This window comes from Zalophus californianus, chromosome 11 (genome assembly GCF_009762305.2).
Source record: "Zalophus californianus isolate mZalCal1 chromosome 11, mZalCal1.pri.v2, whole genome shotgun sequence".
NCBI lineage: Eukaryota > Metazoa > Chordata > Mammalia > Carnivora > Otariidae > Zalophus > Zalophus californianus.
The window spans coordinates 74,249,083-74,271,359 of NC_045605.1; the positions used below are offsets into that span (position 1 = coordinate 74,249,083).

The 22,277-nt window shown below is 48.6% G+C and overlaps 1 protein-coding gene across 11 annotated transcripts in view; it reads left to right on the forward strand.

Annotated features, from left to right (window-relative positions):
- Window positions 1–22,277, forward strand: part of NAV2 (neuron navigator 2) — a 387,753-nt gene that overhangs the window by 339,478 nt on the left and 25,998 nt on the right. For 8 of the 11 annotated variants that reach the window (XR_003517395.1, XM_027579102.2, XM_027579093.2 and 5 more), the window contains 8 exons: window positions 3,189–3,212; window positions 3,323–3,397; window positions 7,810–7,893; window positions 8,478–8,589; window positions 9,905–10,050; window positions 12,404–12,412; window positions 12,824–12,996; window positions 21,019–21,172. Coding sequence is in view for 10 of the 11 variants with exons in the window: in XM_027579102.2 (XP_027434903.1) it covers window positions 3,189–3,212; window positions 3,323–3,397; window positions 7,810–7,893; window positions 8,478–8,589; window positions 9,905–10,050; window positions 12,404–12,412; window positions 12,824–12,996; window positions 21,019–21,172 (777 nt within the window). In the remaining variant the exon portion in view is untranslated. The remainder of the gene's footprint in view (window positions 1–3,188; window positions 3,213–3,322; window positions 3,398–7,809; window positions 7,894–8,477; window positions 8,590–9,904; window positions 10,051–12,403; window positions 12,413–12,823; window positions 12,997–21,018; window positions 21,173–22,277) is intronic. The other 3 variants (XM_027579094.2, XM_027579098.2, XM_027579096.2) reach the window with 1 other exon arrangement.

Below are 22,277 nucleotides of genomic sequence, written 5' to 3' on the forward strand. Positions count from 1 at the left end.
GGAGGAAGCCGTCCCTGGCGTTTCCTGGCCACACTGCCTTCGTGCAGACCACTGCAAGGCCTTGTAGTCAGGCGCCTTTCCGTAGCTCCTGTTCTCGATGTGTGGACAGGAAATTTCAAATGATTCTTTCTGAGTTGATAGAAATTCACACATTACCAGAGACCTAGGAATAATCTTCCAATTCCATGTTTAACTAGATAGCCAGAGACCCAGGGCTTTGTCTTTGTTTTTTCTCACTGTGTGACTTTGTACAAAGGACCTCATTATTCCGGGTATCTGTCAGTTTTGTCCTTGCTCTCAGGGAGCTGGGGGGAGGTTCTCAGGGGTGCCTACAACCTCTGACATTCACCAAGTCGAACGTTCTCCTTTACCTGTGCCTTCTCTGAGCATATAGGTTATTTTTGTAGACATTTATAAGAAAAAAATAGTCCAACATTTGAATGTTTTCATGCTAGAGTAATCTGCTGGTTCCAGACTGTATTTGGCTACACTGCTACCTCCCAGCATGGGCGTGCGGTCCCTTACCTCTAATTCGCCTCTTGGCAATGATAGAATTCTGAAACTCATGTACCTTTGTAAATGTAAAGGTGAACAAGTTCTTATTTGTTGTCTAAAAGGAGATTAATGGGGTTTCCTAAGCTGCCACCAACCCAGACCTAAGAGCCTGTTTAACTGCTGAGTGTCTTAAAGGCCCTTATTGGATAATAATAGGGTTTTTTTCCCTGATACCTAATTCTTGGATATTCAAGAATGCTCATTCTGGCTAAAAATCGCCTGTAATTTTAATTACAAAGGAAAGAAAAGGCCACATGTTGGTAGTTGGTAAACAACTGCCTGCCGAGGAGTAGAGAAAATCTAAGGGGTCACATCTGGCATCTGGACTGGCTTTCCTGGACGGTAGGGGGCGGCAATTGAGTTCCTGGGGGAACTGCCGAATGGAGGGAGGCTCCTGGCCTCACTTAGAGTTCCCAGATGTACAGAAGAGCAGCAACTGGGGGTAAGATAAAAAAACACGTGATTTTCCAGGCTGCTGTCTTGAACAGGGGCTCAACCCTAGACACAGGCGGGCAGAATGACAGACAGTGGCAGAGGTATGGGAAAGGGGGTTAGGCCCGTGGACACAAGTGTTTAGAGGCAGGGCTCATCCTATATGGATGGTTCAGCCTGCTGACAGACCTCCGCTAGCTTCCCAAACATTGGATCGCCGTGACGTTCTCACCATTAACTTTCTCCTTTGGGTCAGACTCCGAAGTCAGGGGCCTGATTTCAGGAAGGCCTCAACATGAGAATGTAGCTGTAGTAAAAGAGTAGGAAAATGTGCTCATTAAGATCATAGACTGTAGAGCCGGACTACCTTGGGTCCAATCCCAGCTCTGCCTCGTAACAGCTGTGACCATGGGCAAATTATTCAACCTCGCTGTGCCTCAGTTTCCTCATTTACAAAATGTAAGTGAATAGTATTCGTACCTACTCAGGGGGTTGTTATGAGGATTAAATGAATAATGAACGGAAAGGGCTTAGAACAGTCTCTGGCACGTGGTAAGCTTTCAGTAAATGCCACTTACTACCTGAGGTGAGGAACTTAGTCATGCTCGCAGCTGTACCCCGGGTTCTTAACACAGTGCATGACACATAGTAGGATATCCATAAATGTTTGATAGGTGGTGGTAGTAGGCACGAATAGATGAACACAGATGGACAAAGAGGGATGGATGAATAGTCCCAGAGAGGGAAGAGTAAGCCCTGAGGACATCTCCCAGTGTTCTCCCGAAGACGTTTCTTAGATGAGATCGTCCAGCTGTGTGACGTTAGGCGAGGTCTGACCTCTCTGTGCCTCAGAAGGAATACAGACCTACTCTGTAGGGCTCTTGGAAGGATTAAATGGTTTGGCCCCAGTATTCCTAAAAACCAGTTGCTGTTGTTAGAAGCCAGCTGGAGGGAGGGCCCTCCTGGGCAGGATTAGGAGTCAGGGCAGTGGGGTGGGGAGCAGGGGGCAAGGGGAGATCGGACAGGAACCAGCCCTCCACCTGCCACAGCTGATGGGTGTAGGGTCTGCGGGGTGTAATGAATCATACCGCTCTGCATTCTGAGCTAATGGAGAAGTAGACCCCAGAGTCAGATGCTGATTTTTTTAAAGTAACAGATTTGTCACTGGTAGCATTGGATTAGGACACATATCTAGGACCCAAGGACAAAAAAAGAGTCTTTACTGATTTTCACTTGCCTGCCTGGCTTCCAAGTCACTGCCCCACCCCTGGGGAAGTGCGAATGGAGGGCGGGGGAGTGGACGGAAGGTAGGAACGCTTGCAACATTGCCCCAGAATGTGGGGGTGTCATCTTTTATGAGAACCCAAAGAGAAGGAAAGAAAGGTTCCCGCTGTTGCAGGTTCCCTCTCGGGGAGGAGAGGGGTAGCCTTCTAGTCCCTGGCTGGCGGGTAGCTGTGTCCGCGCATACATAGGGCCCAGTAGGGAAGACTCTCCCAGTGAGAGGGCCCCGCAGGCTGCACCCGTACCTCCCCGAGTCCCAGGTAACTGGGGGCCGTGAGGTGGGGCAGCGGGAAGATCCTCACAACCCGGGGAGGCAGCAGGCTGGCTGCTGGGGGCTCCCAGCCTCCCTCATTTGGGAGGCCTTCCTGCCCTGCGGCTGCTCCTGGGGCAGTGCCTCAGAGAGAAGGGAGGGAGGGGTGAAACGGGCGCGTAGCCCATGAGCGGTCCTCCAGCGAGGATCACCACATCTCGTATAGAACGCCCAGTCACGTTACAAATTCAGATGGACGACTGATAATTGTTTAGTATAAGTTGTCCCCAGTGTAGTATGGGATGGACTTAAACCTGTATTTTTATTTGCTATATTTGGACATCCCGACCCTGGCTCAGCCCCTCTCGTCACGCCTTCTTCTGAGCTCCTGGCCTTTTCATCTCCACATGGGAGCAGGGGGGCTCCTCACAGCCAAAATAGTCGGAGTGTTCTCATTCTTCCTGAGTTCTTATAATCATATGCTGTTCGTATTTGGCCTTTCTGATTGGTCAAATCAACTGAACCAGTTTATCCAGAAAAATACACCAGGAAAGAAACTTGTAACTCTTCAGGACTGCCGTAAGCATCCCAGTCTGGTGTTCCCCACAGGCTACACTGCCCCGTTCTTTGTTCCTCAACTGGTCTAATTTCCCTTATGATTTCCTTACAGCCAGAAGAAAAGTGCCAGTCGGAGGTAAGGAACAGTTTGCTGGTTGGATTTCCCGCTTCGCTATTAACCATTACTTCGCCCCGCTCAGCCTGGGAACAGGCTCCTTAAGCAACTCTGTCCCTTGCCGCCTTTAGATTCGCAAACTGCGGCGGGAGCTGGATGCCTCACAGGAAAAGGTTTCAGCTTTGACCACGCAGCTGACCGCAAACGTGAGTACAGATACTGGGTGCTAGCCACGGGCGGGGGGCAGCCCCTGCTCCCTTCTGACATGACGTCAAGGCCGCCTGCCCCTGTGGACCGTGGGAGCAGTCCCGTGGGAGCCTTTAGCCTCGTGAGTGTGAGCGCCCACTCTGGCGCTTCCTGGCTCTGCGCTCCGGGCAGCGTCTTTAACCCCTGAGCCTGCATTGGCTTCTCTGTGCAGTGGTGGACGGTAAGCCTCAGCTCTCCGGGTTGTCGTGTGGTCGGTACTGGAATATGTTAAGGGCTCAGAAATGTTTGTTTCCCTTTTCTTCCTCTTTCCGAAACTTTTCATCTTCAGCGGGGTGGGGGTGGGGGTGGGGGGAGAAAAAAGAAAGAAATCTAAGGCTTCAAAGAAATAGCTGACTGTTCTATAATTATAATATACACAATTACGTGTTCAGGAAGTGCTGCCAACCAGCATTGAATTCAACAACTGTTTAAGTGCCAACTATGCCCCGGGCACCATGGTTTCAACAGCAAAGCAAGCACGATCACGGTCATCCTTGTGTGCTTTCTCTGGTACCGCAGAGAGACAAAACTGTTTTGCTATGACATGATAACTCTTAAGACAGAGATAAAGGGAGAAGGTTGTGGGAATATGTAAGGAGGAGCACCTCACTCAGTCTTGTGTGTGTGTGTCGGGGGGAGGGGGGGAGATCAGGAAAGACTTCCCGGAGGAGGTGGCATCTGAGGGATGCTGTGTAGGGGAGGATGCATGGGAAGGCAGCATTCTAACCAGAGTGCAAAGTGTATTTGTGCAAAAGCCCAGGGTGAAGATCTTAGTGCATTTGGAAACTCTTAAGTAGCTCAGTGAGTAATTAGAATCTATGGCTTGGATATGGGGAAGAGGCAAGGGGAGGGGGGAGACGGAAGAGAGGAGGAGAGGCATCAAAGAAAAGCTAGGGGCATGTCCACACATCACAGAGGCTCTCAGCTCTTAGGTGGAGAGTTTGGGCTTCCTACTGAAGTTAGTGGAGCCCTACTGGTGTGTTTTAAGCGGAGCAGTGAGGCGGTTCGGTTTGCTCTTCACGGAGCTTCCTGACCGTGGTGTGGTGATAAGATTAGGGGGTCAGAGTAGAGGCAGAGACTTCTGGTCTGCAAAGTAGCCCCCCTGCAGAGCTGTGAGCTGGTGAGGGCGGATGTTCGGAGGGCAGAGCCTGAGGTTTTGGAAGGTGAGGAGATGCCCCTGAGGCAAGGCATCCTGCCGGGAGCTCACAGACACTTGTGTGTGAGCCTCTCCAAAAGCAGCCTGCACGACCCCATAATATGCTGTTAAAATGAAAAGCAACTTCAAAAGGTTGTCTTCCCTGGACCAGGAAGCTGAGTCAATACTCGAATGAATCATTTACCTGGGGTTTTTGCCCAGGTCGTTCTGGCTGAAGCCTGGGTCAACTAAAGGAAATCATTTCTCTTTAAAGTCTGCACATGAAGTGCCCCGTGCAGTACTTGACTTAATTACAAGCTCAATAACTCGTAACTTCTCTCACTATTGTTCATTCTCCTGAGTTCTCTCACATTTCTGGGAGTCTTTGAATTTTTTCTCACCCTCCCATATCAGGGTGATATCATTATCCTTCTTTATTCTCTTTGCTTCTTCCACCAGCAGTAATGCTATCAGAAGAACATCAGAAATTGACGTGAGATCTGGATTTTGAAGCTTAGGCCTGACTTTTAAAAAAAAAAAAATCCCCAGAGGTATTTTTCTATGAGTAGTCTTCATCTGGGTACCATTCGAATCGAAGACCAACCCCAAACCCAGTGAGCCAATCTGGATATAATCCAAATGTGAGGTTTGACTGCAACCCCCATCCCAAGTGATTTGGAGCTACTCCCCTAGTTAAGAATTACCACTGTCCTTTGGTACCCTTTTACTCAAAAAATAGTCATTAGTTTACTTATCAAAAAAACAGGGGTTCATTGCTCCAGTGACCTGGTGCTGCCCCAAGGGCCTTACATTGGGCCATTTGGAACTCTACCTTCTGTTCCAGAAGAGTCTGAGTGAGATCCCTTATATTACCATTATTCCAAAAGTATGTTTTGCTCCTCACCAAAGCCACTGAATCCAGTATTGTTTGAAAGTAAATATTTAGTCTTACCACACACCACTGGCCTCACTAACGTGTTTTATTGTCTGCCATCTTCCTCACAAGCCAAGCTGTGTTTGTTTTTCTAGGACAAACTACTCAAAGCCACCTTCTCTGGGTGTTTTTATACGATTCGTGTTTGTTTTCCTGGGAATGTGAGAATGGCACTTGGTAAGAAGTCAGCTGTGTGGCTCTGAACCAGGCTCTGAACAGCCTCTCAGCCCGTGTTTTCAGTTGCTCGTGACCCAAAGTCAGTCCTTTCTCTCGGCAGCAAAATGCGAACCTCTGGTTCTTCAGCGCAAATGTGGCTGCTTCTTGAGTTTGCAAAAACACTTTCTCAATAGCAGTCTTCTTGGGGTCAGGTTTTTGTTTTTAAGCAAATAGAAAGTATGAGTGCCCACAAATAGAATCCTGGGTGGCAATCAAAGAATTGAAATAAATGGAAATTCGGTCATTGAAAGTTGACCTTGGCGTTCCTTTGAAATGCAGGGTTAGCAGTAATTCTTTTCAACATCCTTGCCCTGGCCCTGTTCCCTTCATCCACTATGTAAACAGTCTTGAATTGATTGGCTTTGGTTCTACCATATTCTCTTAGGCAAACTAAATTAAAGCATATCTCTTGATTTCAAAATGCAACAGCATTTTCTCAGTTTTTAATAGGGAGAGAGCGTGCATTCAGAAAGAAACTGGGCAGTCCATAGAACATTTCTATTACAAGAGGTCCTGCTCCCTGCTAACTCCTACAGCTGTTGGGAAAAAAGACCCAATAGTTTATGCTAGAGATGTCTTATCCAGTATGTTCCGGTATGATGGAGTCTAGTGACAGGCCTCCTCACTTTTCCGATCTCTCCTCTTTAAGTTCAAATGTCTGCTGACCCTCCTCACAACCCAGGACAATGCCCCACCTGCCCCCTGGCTGTGCCCTTTGATTCTTCACGGAGTACATCAGCCCTCTTTTCTTCTAGAATGTTACATACCACATGATCAGATCTCACTTCTCCTTCCTCCCAAGACTCACATTTCCTCTGCTGGCTCTTCTCTTTCTCCTGCATCTGCCCACCCCTCTCCTAAGACCCTTTCCTGATCTCTCCCCACCTGTTTTTTCTCATCCTGTCTTTTGTCCCTTTCTCAATCCCAAACGTCTCCCTTTCCTTTCCCCACAGTGTCCGTTCATTCCTATGTTTATAGACCTATATTCACCTGTATTGTTTCACTTAATTAATGCTCACAATAACCCTGGGAGGAAAGTAGATACTGCACCCATTTTAAGATGGAGAAACTGCAGTCACTAGGATTAGCTCTCCTGTCCACTCTTTATTCTTGATTTTAATCATATTATCAGGACCCGCAGTCAGCCAACCAGTGCATCACCTGCTGCTCTGTGGAGGGAGGAGGAGGCTTCGTGTTAGGACATGAGGTTGCATCTTGTCCTTGAAGAGGGGTGCAGAGAAAGGGGCAGACAGAAAAGCATCCCGTTTCTCAATTCTGAGATACATGTTTTTCCCCCACATTTTTAACATCTCTGCAAGTGGGATGCATATTTTAATTATAATTGGCAGCATTTTTCAAGATGTTTTAGTACTATATGAAATAGTGGGGTGTCTGATGTCGTGTTCTAACAGAGGTGTCTAAGAGTACAGAGGGGCCTTGGGGGAAAGTCCTAACTCCCTGGAGGAACAGGGGAAGGTTTCTCCAAGGAGGTAGCAGCTGGGCCTTTCGGTGGCTTTTTATTAACCAGATTATAACAAGCAAAATATGCCAGCCACTTTGTTCATCCCTTCTACAAACATGCTCGACATGAGCCTCTCCTGTGAGCTTGGCACTTGGTGAACAAAGCACAGGGGAGCAGAGGAGACAGACGTGAGGCAGCAGTCGCAAGAGTCCCTCTGTCTCTCACTGTGACACCGAAATGCACATAGACCAGCCGTCCACATGCTTTTGCGCGTGAACACGAGGGAACCAGCCCATCTGGGGGTGTCATGAAGATACGAGCTGAGATCTCTTGAGAGGGATGTATAAAAATCAGACAGGGAGTTAGTGGGGGAAGAGCATTCCAGGCAGAGGGGAAGGCAGGTATAAAGGACCTAAGGCAGGAAGAAGCACAGGATCTTTAAGGACGTAATAAGCTGGAGTGACTGGATCTCAAAGAGAGGTGTGGAGTGGGGCTCCAGGGGCTGAAGAAGTAGATGGGAGCTAACCCACGTGGCCCCAGGGAGGATTTCAGCCTTTAAGACCCAGCACCCATTGGGCCCTCTTGCCTTGCAAGGTAATCTAAGGCTGTGTCTTTCCTCCTCCAGGCTCACCTGGTGGCGGCCTTTGAACAGAGTCTTGGAAACATGACAATCAGGCTCCAGAGTTTGACCATGACAGCTGAGCAAAAGGTAAAGCACTCCTCCCTGCTTAGAATTAACAGCAAACCTCCAAATCAGACTCTCTCTTGCCCCAGAGAACGGTATAGATTTTAGCGTATTTGAACCTTTGGAGTCGAATCGTAAAGAGTTGCACCCTGTTGTGCGCAAATACGGCCCAGATGGGGGTGGGGTGGTGGAGTGGCAGCAACCGTCCACATCTCACAGCCCTATTTCTGCTGCCCTTTTTTTTTTTTTTTAAGGATTTTATTTATTTGAGAGAGAGGGAGGGAGAGAACAAGCAGGAGGGAGGGGCGGAGAGAAAAGCAGACTCCCTGCTGAGCAGGGAGCCCCACACACGGCTCGATCCCAGGACCCTGAGATCATGACCTGAGCGAAGGCAGATGCCTAACTGACTGAGCCACCCAGGCACACCTATTTCTGCTGCTTTTGCGTGCTTCTATGCCCACTGAAAATTGATCCAGCCTAACGCACAGGACAGAGGTTTTGTGGAACTCCTTCGTTGCCTGCGCTCCCATGCTGAAACCGAGTTGCTCTTCATTTGAACTCTGTACAGGATGATTGTATGATGACCAGTATTTGTTGCTGTTCCTCAGGATTCAGAACTGAATGAGTTAAGAAAAACCATTGAGCTGCTGAAGAAACAGAACGCAGCCGCCCAGGCTGCCATTAATGGGGTCATTAACACACCGGAGCTCACCTGCAAAGGTAAAAGAGGAGCAGTCTCCAGCCCCATCTGCCTGCCCTTAGGAACCCTCCCCTGGCAACATGGGGCACAGCCTCCCTGCCCCGGGGTGCGTGTCCCTGTCAGTCCGACGGGTCCTGGGAGGCAACGCTTTCAGTCCATAATTCGGGGCCCTAGGAAGAGAGCTCTTCCAGCTCAGCCTCTTCCCCGATGTATTTCCAGAACGGAAGGAGATCTATTTCTATTGGCAAAGTATCAAAAGTGTTTCACTTAATTTCACCTGTGCCCTTATCAGGCTCTGATATTTACATGTGGATGCGGGCCAACCCGAAACGAGCATCTCATGTTCATCCAGGGAAGTATTTCTGAGTAAACTGCTTCGTGCTTCTGTATCTTACTTGGGGGGCCAAATGGGGCTGTGAGGACAAGAGCCCTTCCGCTGCAGTGTGATACACCTGCTGATGGTAGAAGTCACAGTGGCAGCCGGCATTTACGGGACACTCACTGTGTTCTAAGCACTCTGCTCTGTGTTGTAAATCATTCGTGATGTCATTTTCCTTCCGTGACCACCTTATGAGTGCGGTGCTGGTCCTCTCCACGTTGGACAGATGAGAACACTGAGTTGCGGGGCCGAGAGTCCCATCCAGAGGTCGCAGAGTAGTAAGATACAGAAGTGGGGCTACAACCCAGGTCTCTCTGACTCTGCAGCCAGTGTTCTTAAAGAGTAGGCTGTGGGTTTCGTTCTGTGCTTGCACGGGAAACTGGCCATACCCTTTATTTGGCATCACCGTTATTTCAGATATCAGGTCTCCTGAAACGCAATGACAGAGTTGAAATGGGAGGGATTAGCAAGAGTTGGCCAGCCCGAGTAAGCGAGGAGGGGCTCACCCACTTTAAGGCCCTGAGATGAGACGGGCTCGGCATTGCCAAGGGACCAAGAGAAGGCTAGTGAGGCAGGAGCATATAGAACAGAGTGGGGCAGGGTGGTGCCCCGACAACACATGACTGCCACCGTTCAAAGACATAACCGGTGCCTGCCTCAAGCTTAAGAGAGCTGGCAGGGGCCGGGGGGCGGGTTGAGAATTCTCTCTCGAAGCCTCCCCTGACCTCTTTTTGGTGGAGTGGCTAAAATTGGGCCCTGCTTTAATTGACTAAAGAGGGCATAACATGTACCTGCTCGAGGATCTTAAAACCAGCCGCTGAGAGCAGAAGGTGATGTCAAATGGGAAATACCTAGCGATCCTCAGGGGTGTGTGGATTTAGCTGTAGGAGTCATTCCCTGGGGCAGAGGAGTGGGCTGAAGGCGGCAGCAGCTGATCTCCTGCCTTGGGTCCCCAGGAAGCGGTACCTCGCAGTCTGCAGACCTCCGCATCCGCAGACAGCACTCCTCTGATAGTGTCTCCAGCATTAACAGCGCTACCAGCCACTCCAGTGTGGGCAGCAACATAGAGAGTGATTCCAAGAAAAAGAAGAGAAAGAATTGGGTGAGTATACATCTAGAGACCTTCGTGGGTACTAACAGACCAATGTGTCTCCCCGCCCAGAGCATAGACCTTTGGGAGTGGATCCAAAGAACCTCTGGGTATGTTTCTACCAAATTCAGTGTTGTGCTCAGCCAAGCACTAGGACTTACGAAAGTACCACCACCTTGGAGTTTTTCTGTTCCATGAGACTTTATGTGACATACTCATCTTTCATATACGTGTCATTTCATCCTCCTCATAACGTTAGCCACAAAGTTCCAGGTACTAGAGCAAAATTACTCTTCAGTGGTTTCTTCTTATTTATTTATTTTTGGAGTGTGTATTGCTAGTTATCCCATCCTTATCCATATTCCTTATCTGTTTCTTTACACAGTTGCATATGATAGCATGAAACCAATTTTCTTTGAACAATTTTTGACCATGTCCTGTAAGTAAACGTTTCATAATGTAGATATTAGGCGTTAGTGAAAAGTTTTAAACTGGTGAGTTGTACTTCAAAATGGCAAGTGTAGTAGACCTGGTCTCCAATGCATTATTTCTCCGTGTTTCCATAATCCCAGTGAGCCACTTGAATTTCTGTACAGTGGAGTGTTGAGCAGTATTTTCCCATTCTCCTGGGAATATTATACCCACCCACCCAATTTTTTTTAAGTAGGTTCTGTGCCCAATGTGGGACTCGAACTCAGGACCCTGAGATCAAGAGTTGCATGCTGCACTGACCGAGCCAGCCAGGCGCCCTTGTACCCACCCATTTTTTAGTTGTGTCAAGGCTATGGAGCTGTGATTGACCTTTACTGCTCCCTGTCTTCAGTGCAGGGATACTCCAGGCTGATCTGGAGTGGGCTAGTGCTCACAGGGCCCCATCCACCAGTGCTGACAACATCATGTTTCCATAGTGGCTTCAATGTCCTCATTCATTCCATACACTTCTCCCTCATTTTGTGTTATCTTGGATGGGTGGCGAGGTCTAGCAATAGAGCAGTTGAGCTTGAGTAATTTCAGTTACTGACGACTTGCACTAGAAGACTATAAGGCCAAAAAGGCCAGTTCAGTGTGACCCTCTCATCATTTTGATGAAGTTTTTTCTTTGTTACTAATGGCTTTTAGTCAACTCATTCGCTATGCCTTAAATAGGATTAACATATGTTGCTGTTTCTAATATACTCTTGGTAAAATATGGTCTGACTTGATTATCAAAGTGATGAGAGAGAATTATTTTCTATGAAAAACAGTGTTGATCCATTCTCCAATTCAAGAACTAAAACTTACTTGCATTAGGACAGGTCTTGGTTGTTGGTAGAATTGGGGAAGTTGGATAATGGGCATTTTTCAGGTGATCTCAAAACTTAATTCTGTCTAATCTTGGTAATCTCCTCTTCCACTTGGCCCTTCACCAGAGGCTTTAGGTTGATGGTTTGTGTGCCAGATCCTTCTGTTTCTGTACCTGGAAATTTGATGAAAAGTAGGAAATGGGATCTCGATCAGCCACACTGGGACATTGCCATTCCTTATGGATGTAACACCGATGGGTTAGGAAAAAAATCCCATTAACTAGTTCAGAATGGCCTGTTTCAGAATTTCTTAATGGCTAAGAAAACCTCCAGGATGTTTTCAGAAGGAAAGAAAGATTTTAGTAAAACAGAAATTACTTTTTAAAAGACCTTTTTTCAAGACAAAACTTAATTTTTTTTTGGTCTAGAAAAATACGTGCTTATCATGGCTTTCAGAGAAGACCCTGCACTTGAATTCTTTCTGTTCTCATTGGAGTTTTCAGATCCATCGCATGAGTTGGGGAATTTGTGATATGCTAGTTCCTTTTTCCCAATATAGTTAAGGCATTTCTTACAAATGCCTACTTTTTTTGAGTAACAAGTGAGACGGCTAAGTCCCTGCTTATTCTGTCATCTTATGTGTATACAAGGACAGTAGGAACTCCTAAGTAGATCTCTCCAAAGGCTCTACAGCCATGTTGGGACTAACGCAGCAGTGAAGCTATTCTCGCTGAGAAGAGAAGACACACACAGGCCAAAAAAAATAAAGTTAAGGCCTTAAGAGACAAAAGGGTGAGAATCACAGGAAGGTCGGGGGCAGTCATTTCAGCCAAAGAGGCTGGAAGAACTCGGATTGTAGGGACTTCCAGAAGCACTATTCCTTTCCTTTCATAATGAAGGAAGATGCCTCTAATGCTCTGGAAGATTCGTGTTCCTACCGGCAACCTCCTCTGTGTGTGGTGTTTACTACTGGCCATGTTATGTCTGAAAAGTCCGAGGCTTTCCCTGTCACTGGCTTTCTCTGTTAAAAATTGTCTTTTTTCCTCCCCCTTCCCCATTTTTGCTTGCGTTTTCCCTGGCAGGTCAATGAGGTAAGCAAGACCAACGTTAATATCAGATACCAAGCTAACCCATCCATTGATATGACTAATCTCCTCTGCATCCGTCACCATGTCTGAGCATCCTGCTTTGTTGCTGTGTAACCTCATCCTCCCGCCATCCATCTGCTGAGCCAGGCTCTGTCTTGCTGTTGGCATCTAGCCTCAAAGCAGGAGTAGGCATGGAATGTCACCCATAGGTCCAGTCCTTTGAGCTGTCAGCACCAGATAACTCTTCTTCCCTTACTGCACTGATTCGAGAGAGCTGTTGGGAACCTTTGTCATTGGTGGTGGGGGGAGGGAAACATGGGAGAATTAATTGCTCTTTTGTCTGCATGTCTCGGTTTTGCCAAGGCCTGAGTGTTGCTTGCCGCCCCTGCCTGGCTGACAGTCTTGTATGTTCAGTTACGCAGCTCCTTCAAGCAAGCCTTTGGGAAGAAGAAGTCCCCCAAGTCTGCATCCTCTCATTCGGACATCGAGGAGATGACCGATTCTTCATTGCCTTCCTCACCAAAGTTACCACACAACGGTTCCACGGGTTCCACACCACTGTTGAGGGGCTCTCACTCCAACTCCCTGTAAGTCTGTCTGTTGGGGACGCACGTGGGGCAGACGATGCCTTTGGTCCCCAGGAACCCTCCCAAATAGGAATGGATAGGTGTCCTGTTAACCATTCATTTTCTCCTTGGAGTTTTGTACATCATGCTTTCATAGGCCTGGGCATGTTCTTCCAATGTTTTAGGACTGGAGAGGTCGAAAGAGAAAGGAATCTTACATTGTTCTGATGGTGTCACTGGGAGGCCATGGGCAAGTGCTTAACCCCTCTGTTTCCATTTTTTTATTTGTCAAACTCAGATAATGGTTGTTGGCTACTTATCCTATCCTAAGGGTCAGACAAGATAAATGGATGTGAAAGAGCTACAACCGTCTTGCTGAGAGGGGGAAGATAGTGTTGTGAATGTTAACAGTTTTTGCTGAAATTTTAGTTCATTTTTGTGATAAGACTTAAAGAGATTTCACCGTTCTTGTCTCAAAATTTGGTGTTGATTCTTTCTCTGAGGTCAGCACTGAGCAATTGGACGTTTAGAAAATGGAGAAGACTCATTATCTTCATGATAATTCTCTTTACCAAAGGGTTCTCTATTTGGTAAAATGATTTGTCACCAGGGACTCCCCAGTAAATTTTAAATGAGTCAATTTGTAAAGAGCTCTTCGGGAACGCAGCTGCTTCTGTTAAGTGAGACAGGTGTTTGCTCACGTGACATTGGCTTAGGTGCTATTCCCCTTGGCAACTAGGTATGCAGATGGAAAGAGTCCTCTTCTCTTGCCCAGCCAACCTCCCATGATTTCCAGTGAGCACCCACTGATCATTGCTCCATCAGGGGTGTAGGGAGACAGTCCTGTGCCCCATCTAAAAACAGAAAGCCCAGACTCTGGAGGCAGGAGCGCATCAGGAATGGCTTGAGATGGACAGGTGGGGACCCAGGTGTCAGCTCAGAGGGTGGCACAGCCAGCTCCCTGCAGCGGTGAGAAAGATTGCCCCTGCCCCATAGGACCAAATTTCCTGAGAGGCCATGGTACACCAGGCCAAGAGGAAAAGAAGACCTGCAGCTCAAGTGCTTCGCAGGGACATTTGGTGAGATGAGACAGTGGCCAGAAGAGAGCCACTGTGGCTGGGGTTAGACAAGAAAGTGGGTGTCTGCAGACGCCTCAGTTTTGTCATGGGTGAAAATGAGATTAATTACATCTCCTTCCCTGGATTCTTGTGAGGGCCCAGGCAGATACTGTGCATGAAGGACCTCCTTCCTCTACTTCTCCTTCCATCTCAGGAGGTCAGGTGTAGGGAGCTGTCCCTAAGTCCATTTAAGCAGCAGGCCACCCTGCTGAAGACAGCAGCTGCACACGTCTCCCAAGGCCGGCTTACGAGATGGGTGCGGGCAGTGTGGACGAGGGGCTTGGCTGCGTCTTTGCAGCGCACCAACTGCCCAGACACCACAGAAGACAGGAAGTGGGAGACCGGAAACAGCAGAGAGCCTCCACTTCTCAGCAACCCCACCCACCCATGAAGCATGGCTCTGTTGGGGGTCTCCGTTTCACTTAATTAGATTAGCAGCTCCTCTCCTCTTGAGGAGCACCCTGGTAAGAGGGTGGCCGCAGGGACGTGTACTTCATTATGGGTGAGGTGCAAACCAGGGTGGGTGGGGGGACGCGCGGAGGATGGGACCGCAGTGCATCCCTGCAATGGCCACCCCAAGTCTGGGCTCCTGTGTAAGGAATTACATACACACCCGAGAGTGTGAGTCCCGTTTGACCTGCAGGGAGCCTAAGAGGTAAATAAGGGAAAGGTTGCCTGTGACTTATGCAATCCATCATCCCAGAGCATCTCAGTTTCTCTGACCGGGAGAAAAAGGAACTCCTCCCTTATTCTTTATTTGTGGATTTAAACGTTAGATGTAACAACCCATGTGAGCAGGGCTCTGCTCTAGATGTGCTTAACCAGAGTCCCACCCCTGGGGATTAGGGACCAGTGGGGACAACGCACGGTAGCTCATTTCACTTCTGAGCTTCTGTTCCCGCTCCACGCCACGCACTGGGTACAACAGTGTATGTACCAGACGGATGAAGTTCCAATTCTGGTAGACCCTGTATCCCTGGGCAAAAGGCAGACATGAAACAAATCTGAATAAACTAGAAAACAATCAGCTAAGGGTTCATGCTGGGAATTAAAATAGTATGTTGGGATACAGAGTACTTGGCAGCAACTGTGGACAGGGTGGTCAGGAAAGGAGGTGACATTCCAGCTGAGATCTGCATGATAAGAGGGACCACTGGTTAGTTCTGGTCCATAACACTAGCTGCTGTAACATACACAGTCCCAGAGCTCAGTGGCTTGACATAGGACTGTTTATCTCTGGTTCACTCCGAACCCAGCACAGATCTTCCTCTCAGTGAGCAGGCGGCCTGCCATGGAATGCTCTTTCCATCTTGTGTGCCAGCCATCCCACAAGACCTCAGTTCTCTGCTGAGTCCTCTGTGTCCAGCCAGCAGGTGAGGTTGGCGGGGGGAGAGAGTGTGCAGGAGAGTTTTATGGGCCAGGCCTGGGGAGACACATGTCCCCTCTTCCCACAGTCCACTGCGCAGGGCCCTCCCACCCACAAGGAAAGAAGTGAAATCTCTGCACCCAGGAAGGAAAGGAAATAGGCTCCCTGCAGCCTTCCTGACCCCCAGATCTCAAGGAGCCTAAGGTGGAGACAGGCTGCGTGTGTCTGGGAAGGAGGGATGGCCCCCAGTGTGTGGCAAGTGTGGCTGCTGCATGATGGGAAGTAGAAAAGTGGTAGGAAAGGAGGCCATGGAGGCAGGCAGGACCAGAACTTGGGAGGCTTTGAAGTCAAAATAAAGTATCTGCTTCTGTGTGTGATGGGTTATCAACCATTGGAGAGAGTTTTTGTTTTGTTTTGTTTTTAAGATTTATTTATTTTAGAGAGAGAGAGAGAGAGACAGCAGGGGGTGGGGGTAGAGGGGCAGAGGGAGAGGGAGAGAGAATCCCAGGCAGACTCGCCTCCGAGCACGGAGACCGATGCCGGGCTCGATCTCATGACCCTGAGAGATCGTGATCTGAGCCAACATCAAGAGGTGGATACTTAACAGACTGAGCTACTCAGGCACCCCATGGAGAGGTGTTTTTTTTTCTTCTAAGTTTATTTAAGTAATCTTTGCACCCAGTGTGGGGCTCAAACTCATGACCCCCCAAGATCAAGAGCCGCATGCTCCACTGACTGAGCCAGCCAGGTGCCCCGTGCATTGGAGAGTTTTAAGCAGGAGTGGAAGATCATCTGAATTCATGTTTCACAGAGATCAGTCTCCTTTCTGCAGATAAGGAATTAGGGGGAGCAAGAGTGGAAGTATGGCAGTCACATAAAAGGCTAGTAGCGCTCTCCCCCTCGTCCACCCCACTCTGGCCTCTTTCCTGTCCTTGGAACACTCCAGTCACACCCCACCCGGGCCTTTGCCTTTTCTGTGCCCTCTGCCTGGTACACTCTTCCCCTAGATAGTCTCTTTCTTCAGGTCCCTGCTCAATGTTTCCTTCTCACTGATGCCTTGCCTGTGCACCTTGCATAAAATAACACCCCCACCACAGCCAACATTCCCCGTCACCCCCTTTACCCATGTTCTGTTTTTCACCACGGCACATGTCACCACCTGACGTGTAGAGTTCCTCAAGTTACTAGTTCTTTGTTCTTTGTCCCTACCACCACCACCACCCCAAAAAATGCAGTATAAGCTACATGGAGGTAGCTACTGTTGGATTTGCAGACATTCAAATATTAGGTGAAACAAATGGTAACTCAGAGTAGTAGTGAGTCCTGGATGGATTTAAGATGTGTTCTAGAAGAAAGTTGACAGTGCGTGTGCGGGAAAGAGAAGAACGATCCTTGAGTATTCCTAGATTTGTAACTTGTGTACCTGGGTATGTTTCTGGAAAGGGTAGGAGGCATGGGCAGGGCAGGGCGGGCATCAGGAGCTCTGGCTTGACTGTTAAATCCAAGCTGCTCAGGAGACAGCCATGTGGAGGTGCCAGCCAGCCTGGGACTCCTGGAGGTACAGATCTGGGAGACATGGGCTCATGGGTGGTCCTGAAAGCTGGGAACCTGGCGGATTCTCCACAGGGCTGGATAGAGATGGAGAGGAGCCAGGGGTGAGCTCCGGGTGCTCTCAAGAGCAAGGAAAACAGCCAGCGGGATGGGCAGAGGTGGGAGGAAACTGGGAGCAGAGAAAAGAAACTGCCGGGAGGGGGGCGGTAGCTGGGCCAAATGCTGCCGGGCAGCCGGAGAGGATGAGGGAGAGTGGATGATGCACTTGGCTGTGCAGCATCCCAGTGGCCATCGCGAGAAGGCTGCCTCCAAACCCGCTCTCCCCGTGGGGGATTGGGCGGGGCAGGCTCTGGGCTCTGCTGCCCTTCTCTGGCATTCCACAGCATCCAGGCACACTGGAGATGTTTGTTTTTGGTCTGGTTTTCCAGAGTGTGGGCAGAGAGCAAATGCTTCTTTCCAACCGTGAAGGGTTTGTAAGAATGTACAAATCTAGATGTGAGAGGAAGTTCAAAGAAGAAACCCAAGGCAGAGGAGTCAGGGGCCCAGAAAAGTTCCTCCCCTGTGGGCGAAAGGAATGGTGGTGTGGGAAGGCAGTTGTTTCCCACACTTGAGATGTTTAAAATTAGGTATGCCACCAGCCCTGCATCTGGCCAAGACAGCGGAAATATGGAAGTAACATGTTAGGGACTGAGTCGGAAAAAATCTACATCAGGTTGCTTCAGTAAGTCGTCCATGAGGTGGATGAGCATGTATTGAGTGCCTGCTGGATATAGTTCAGGAGCATAGACTCTAGACTTAAGGAGACCCACCAGATTCTAGCCCACTTCTGTTATCCTGATTTTTTTTTTAATGGGCACGTTAATCTCTCTAGGACTCAGCCTCCCCCTTTTTAAAAGGGGATAATTGTTTTTTGGGGTTCTTTTAATTAATTTTATTTTATTATGTTAGTCACCGTACATTACATCATTAGTTTTTGATGTAGTGTTCCATGATTCATTGTTTGCGCATAACACCCAGTGCTCCGTGCAGAACGTGCCCTCTTTAATACCCATCACCAGGCTAGCCCATCCCCCCACCCCCCTCCCCTCTAGAACTCTCAGTTTGTTTCTCAGGGTCCATAGTCTCTTATGGTTCGTCTCCTCCTCCGATTCCTCCCCTTCATTTTTCCCTTCCTACTATCTTCTTCTTTTTCTTTTTTTTTTTTTTTTAACATATAATGTATTATTTGTTTCAGGGGTACAGGTCTGTGATTCATCAGTCTTACACAGTTCACAGCGCTCACCATAGCACAAAGCCTCCCCAATGTCCATCACCCAGCCACCGCATCCCTCCCACCCCCCACCACTCCAGCAACCCTCAGTTTGTTTCCTGAGATTAAGAGTCTCTTATGGTTTGTCTCCCTCTCTGGTTTCATCTTGTTTCATTTCTTCCTCCCTTCCCCTGTGATCCTCTGTTAAAAGGGGATAATTGTAATACATCTCCAGGATGGAGTAAATTAAATAATATACATCAGATACCTGGCACAGTTGTTCATGTATTCAGTAAGCATTTGCTGAGCACCTATTACGTATTGGTCAGTGTGATTAGACACCGGAAGTGATGCAGAGAACCCTGGTCCTGGAACAGCCAGTAGCCACGCAGGGGGTAAACCTGTTGAGTGCAACCAAATTATCAGACGTAACAGAAGGCTAGTGTAGAAGGAACCAAAGGAAAAGGTGCTGTCTGGGGTGCTAGGGTTAGAGACTAAAACTTGGCTGGGACTGTTGCAGAAGAATTTAATTTTGGAGCACCTGGCTGGCTCAGTCGGTGGATTCTGCCAGACTCTTGATCTCAGGGTTATGAGTTAGAGCCCATATTGGGTGGAGAGATTGCAGAAAATTAAATCTTAAAGAATTTAATTTTCAACGGCATTCTCTGGGTTGAGTAGGACATTTCTCCCATGTCATCTTGCAGTTGTGTGTTTCTGAGAACCGGGCTATTTTGGGGGAGCATGGTACTCTTAGGGCATTTACTCTCAACACAAGCTTTATCTTAGTTTGCTTCTCTTAGTAAATGTATTGAGTGTAAAGTCACTGGTCAGGTTTTGCGAAGTAGCCCATGTAATATATCCCCACAAAGCAGGTGCTGAAGAAGTCTTGTCTCTCTTGCTGTGAAAGCTTTCTAGGGGAAAGGTACAGACCATGTGAAGGAGACTGGGGCAAGATGCCTGCCCCAGACGGCCAGACACACCAGACTGATGGTGTGAATCGAAGCCAACAATTCCCTGCAATGAGTTGGAGCCTCCGAGGTCCATGCAGGGCACGGTTTAGCAAAGACTGGAGTGTCACGATGGAATCTGGTTCAGACTTTACACGCCATTTAAACTGGGAAACCATACTCCTCTCTGAAGAAGAAACCAGTGTTTGCGAGCTCCCTCTGCAAACCTTGGCAAACCAGAAAAGGCATGACAATATAGTTAAACCTTACAAACCATAGGCTAGTCAAAGCACAGGGGTGGGGGGGCAGGGAAGAGGAGGATCTGCAGTCTAAAGACAGTTTCGGGAGTTTGTTAGAGGTTTTAGAAGATTTTGAAGCCAAGAAACTTCCTTGGCTGCTAACCACTTTTAAAAAAAATCAGAGGTAGTTTTCCTCTCTTTGCATCTCTCAAATGAAAACCGTTCAGATGCAGATCGAGAAAATAACAACAGAAAGATTTGGCCGTTCAGGTGTTAAACCTTTCTTCTAGTCCTTTCTGCCCCCAAAATACAATTACGTTTCTTTTAACAATTATAAATGGTTTCCCTCCAGCAACGAACATTTCCATACCCTCAACCAGTTTTACAGGTCAGGCTTTTTGTGGCCTCAAATCCAGGACTTGGTCTTGGGAGAGTGGGCTGCACGATTATTTCTGCAGAGACCACATGTTCACCATGTCTTTCGGAGGTAATCAACCTCAGCTTTGTAACTTTATGAACGTGGGTTGTTGTTTTTTTTTTTTTTTTCTTTTCCTTTTTTTCTATCTTCAGTCCAAGAAATGTGAAAGCTGCTTATTCTGGATCACCCCTAATCCCGGATCCAAGGATCTTTGAAATCAACAGACCTTTTTTTTTTTTTTTTTTTTTTTGAGAGCCCTCCTTTCTAACATGGCAATTCATCATGACTTTTCTGATCTTCCATTTAATGCTGCCTTGTCAGGTATCTGAACAGCAAACCTAACTACTCACATAAGGAACCCAGCCTAGATGGACCACCACTTAAGACAGAGGGACTCCACGGGGCCCCAGGGTCCCCCGATCTGGCGTGCAGCTGGAAAGACATCAAGCCCCACACAGTTGCTCAGTTTTCACATAAAACTGGGACTTTTGTGTCATATCCTCCTGTCTGCTTTCTGATGATCTGAGATGCTTCTCTTCCTTGCCATGAGCTTATTTAAGCAGTGTGGGTAGGTGGGGCAAAGGAAAGAATGTTGCTCTCTTAAGACACTTTTAAAAGATTGAGTTTTAGAATGTGACCCAAAGTAGACTAACTCTTTCCACCAGAATCTTTCGGTTACTTTCACTTTGGGGCAAATAAAAATCACCCCTCAGCTATTTGACCTTAGAGTGTCTAATCTTTAAAACAGACAGTTGACCCTCCTTCTCTGAGTGGTTTTAGATCTCAGGGGACATGTGGTGTCATTACAGGGGCCCAACTGTGTACACATTGGGATGGGGGAATTGGTTTCAAACCCCAAAGGTTAGTACTCCCTTTTGCAGACTCCTGTTTATCCCAAATTATTGGAATTTTGCTGAAGGCACACCAAAGCCATTCTGATCGCCTGAGCTCTGCAAAGAAAGAGCGTGGAGAAGCGATACAGTCTGTGAATTTCAGGAGCTTTGGTATTACCGCCTCCGGGAAGCCCCGGCCGTCTGGTTAGACAGGGTGACTGCCGAACAAACCTGCTGGTGGACATGGGCCGGTGGTCAGTGGAGGACTGAAGGGAGATGATCTCAGAGCTGCTCTCATCAGTTAACACCTCTCCTTCCCTAGCATTTCAGAGTGCATTGATAGTGAAGCCGAGACGGTCATGCAGCTCCGAAATGAACTGCGAGACAAGGAGATGAAGCTGACAGACATCCGCCTAGAAGCCCTCAGCTCTGCACACCAGCTCGACCAGCTCCGGGAGGCCATGAACAGGATGCAGGTGAGCCCTGGAGCATGTGCCGAGCCCCACGCTGTCTGGGAAGGAGCACCGCTGTCCACCACGCCCCCCGGGGCCACAGAAGATGGTAGCCCTCTGTTTGCGAGCCTCTTTCTCTCCTCCTCTCTCCTATTCTCTTTCTTTTCCAAAGAGCAAGGCTCCTTCTCATGCCCTCCCAGATATTGCTCAGAGACGAATCTTTTCAAAGCCCAGGCAGAACCATGCCTCCCCGCTTGGTGTGACTTCCAGTGGCTACGCGTGCCACAGTCCATCCCCCCCCCGCCCGCCCCCCGCAAGGCTTCTGCCGGGTCCTTTGTACTCAGAATCTGCCACCCCACCCACTTGCAGTTCCACTTCCCAGACTCATCAGCCAGAGGGAGCCCCTGACGGCTCCCTTTGCCGGTGTCAGGAGTTTCTGTGTCATAGCCCTCGTGTTCCCTCTGCCGGGAGAGCCTCCTGCACAGCCGAACTGGATCCTTCCCTCAAGGATTAGCCTCCCCCTCTACAAAGCTTCTCCAGGTCCTGCATCTGCAAGAGTTAGTGCCCTCATCTGAATTCCTTCTAGAGGTATTCTCACCTTCCACCCTGGACTAGAAGGCGTTTGGGTCTTCTGGCTGTTCTTTTTTTGGCACCCCTTTCTCTGGATGCAGCCCCGGTGCTGTGCACATGGTAGGTTTTTTCCTACAGAAGTGCAGAGATGAAAGAGCCCTGTGGGCTCTGCGAAATGGGGCCTCACTGGAGAACCAACATTTCCCAAAGGAGGTTCCACAGAGTGCTTGTTCCATGAGAGGCTCTGAAAGGAGAGCTCCAGGCTCAGCTGTGTGTAGGACTGCTGCACACTCTGCGCCCCATCTCAGGTCCACCATGCAGAGCAGCTCCTAAAGGCTCTAAGCCCTACGGGAAAGAAACCTGTCAAACCCACAGTCTGTCGAACCTCTCGGATGGTAAGACTCTTTCTCAGTTGAGAATCAGGCAGCAGGCTCTGGGAAGCATTTCTGAGGTCTTCAAAGGCCAGCTTTCCACAAGGATGGCCCTTGCCCAGCCAGACAGGGTCTTGTGTGTGCGTAAGAACAGCCAGCACGGCTGGACCTCGCCGATGGTGTGGCTG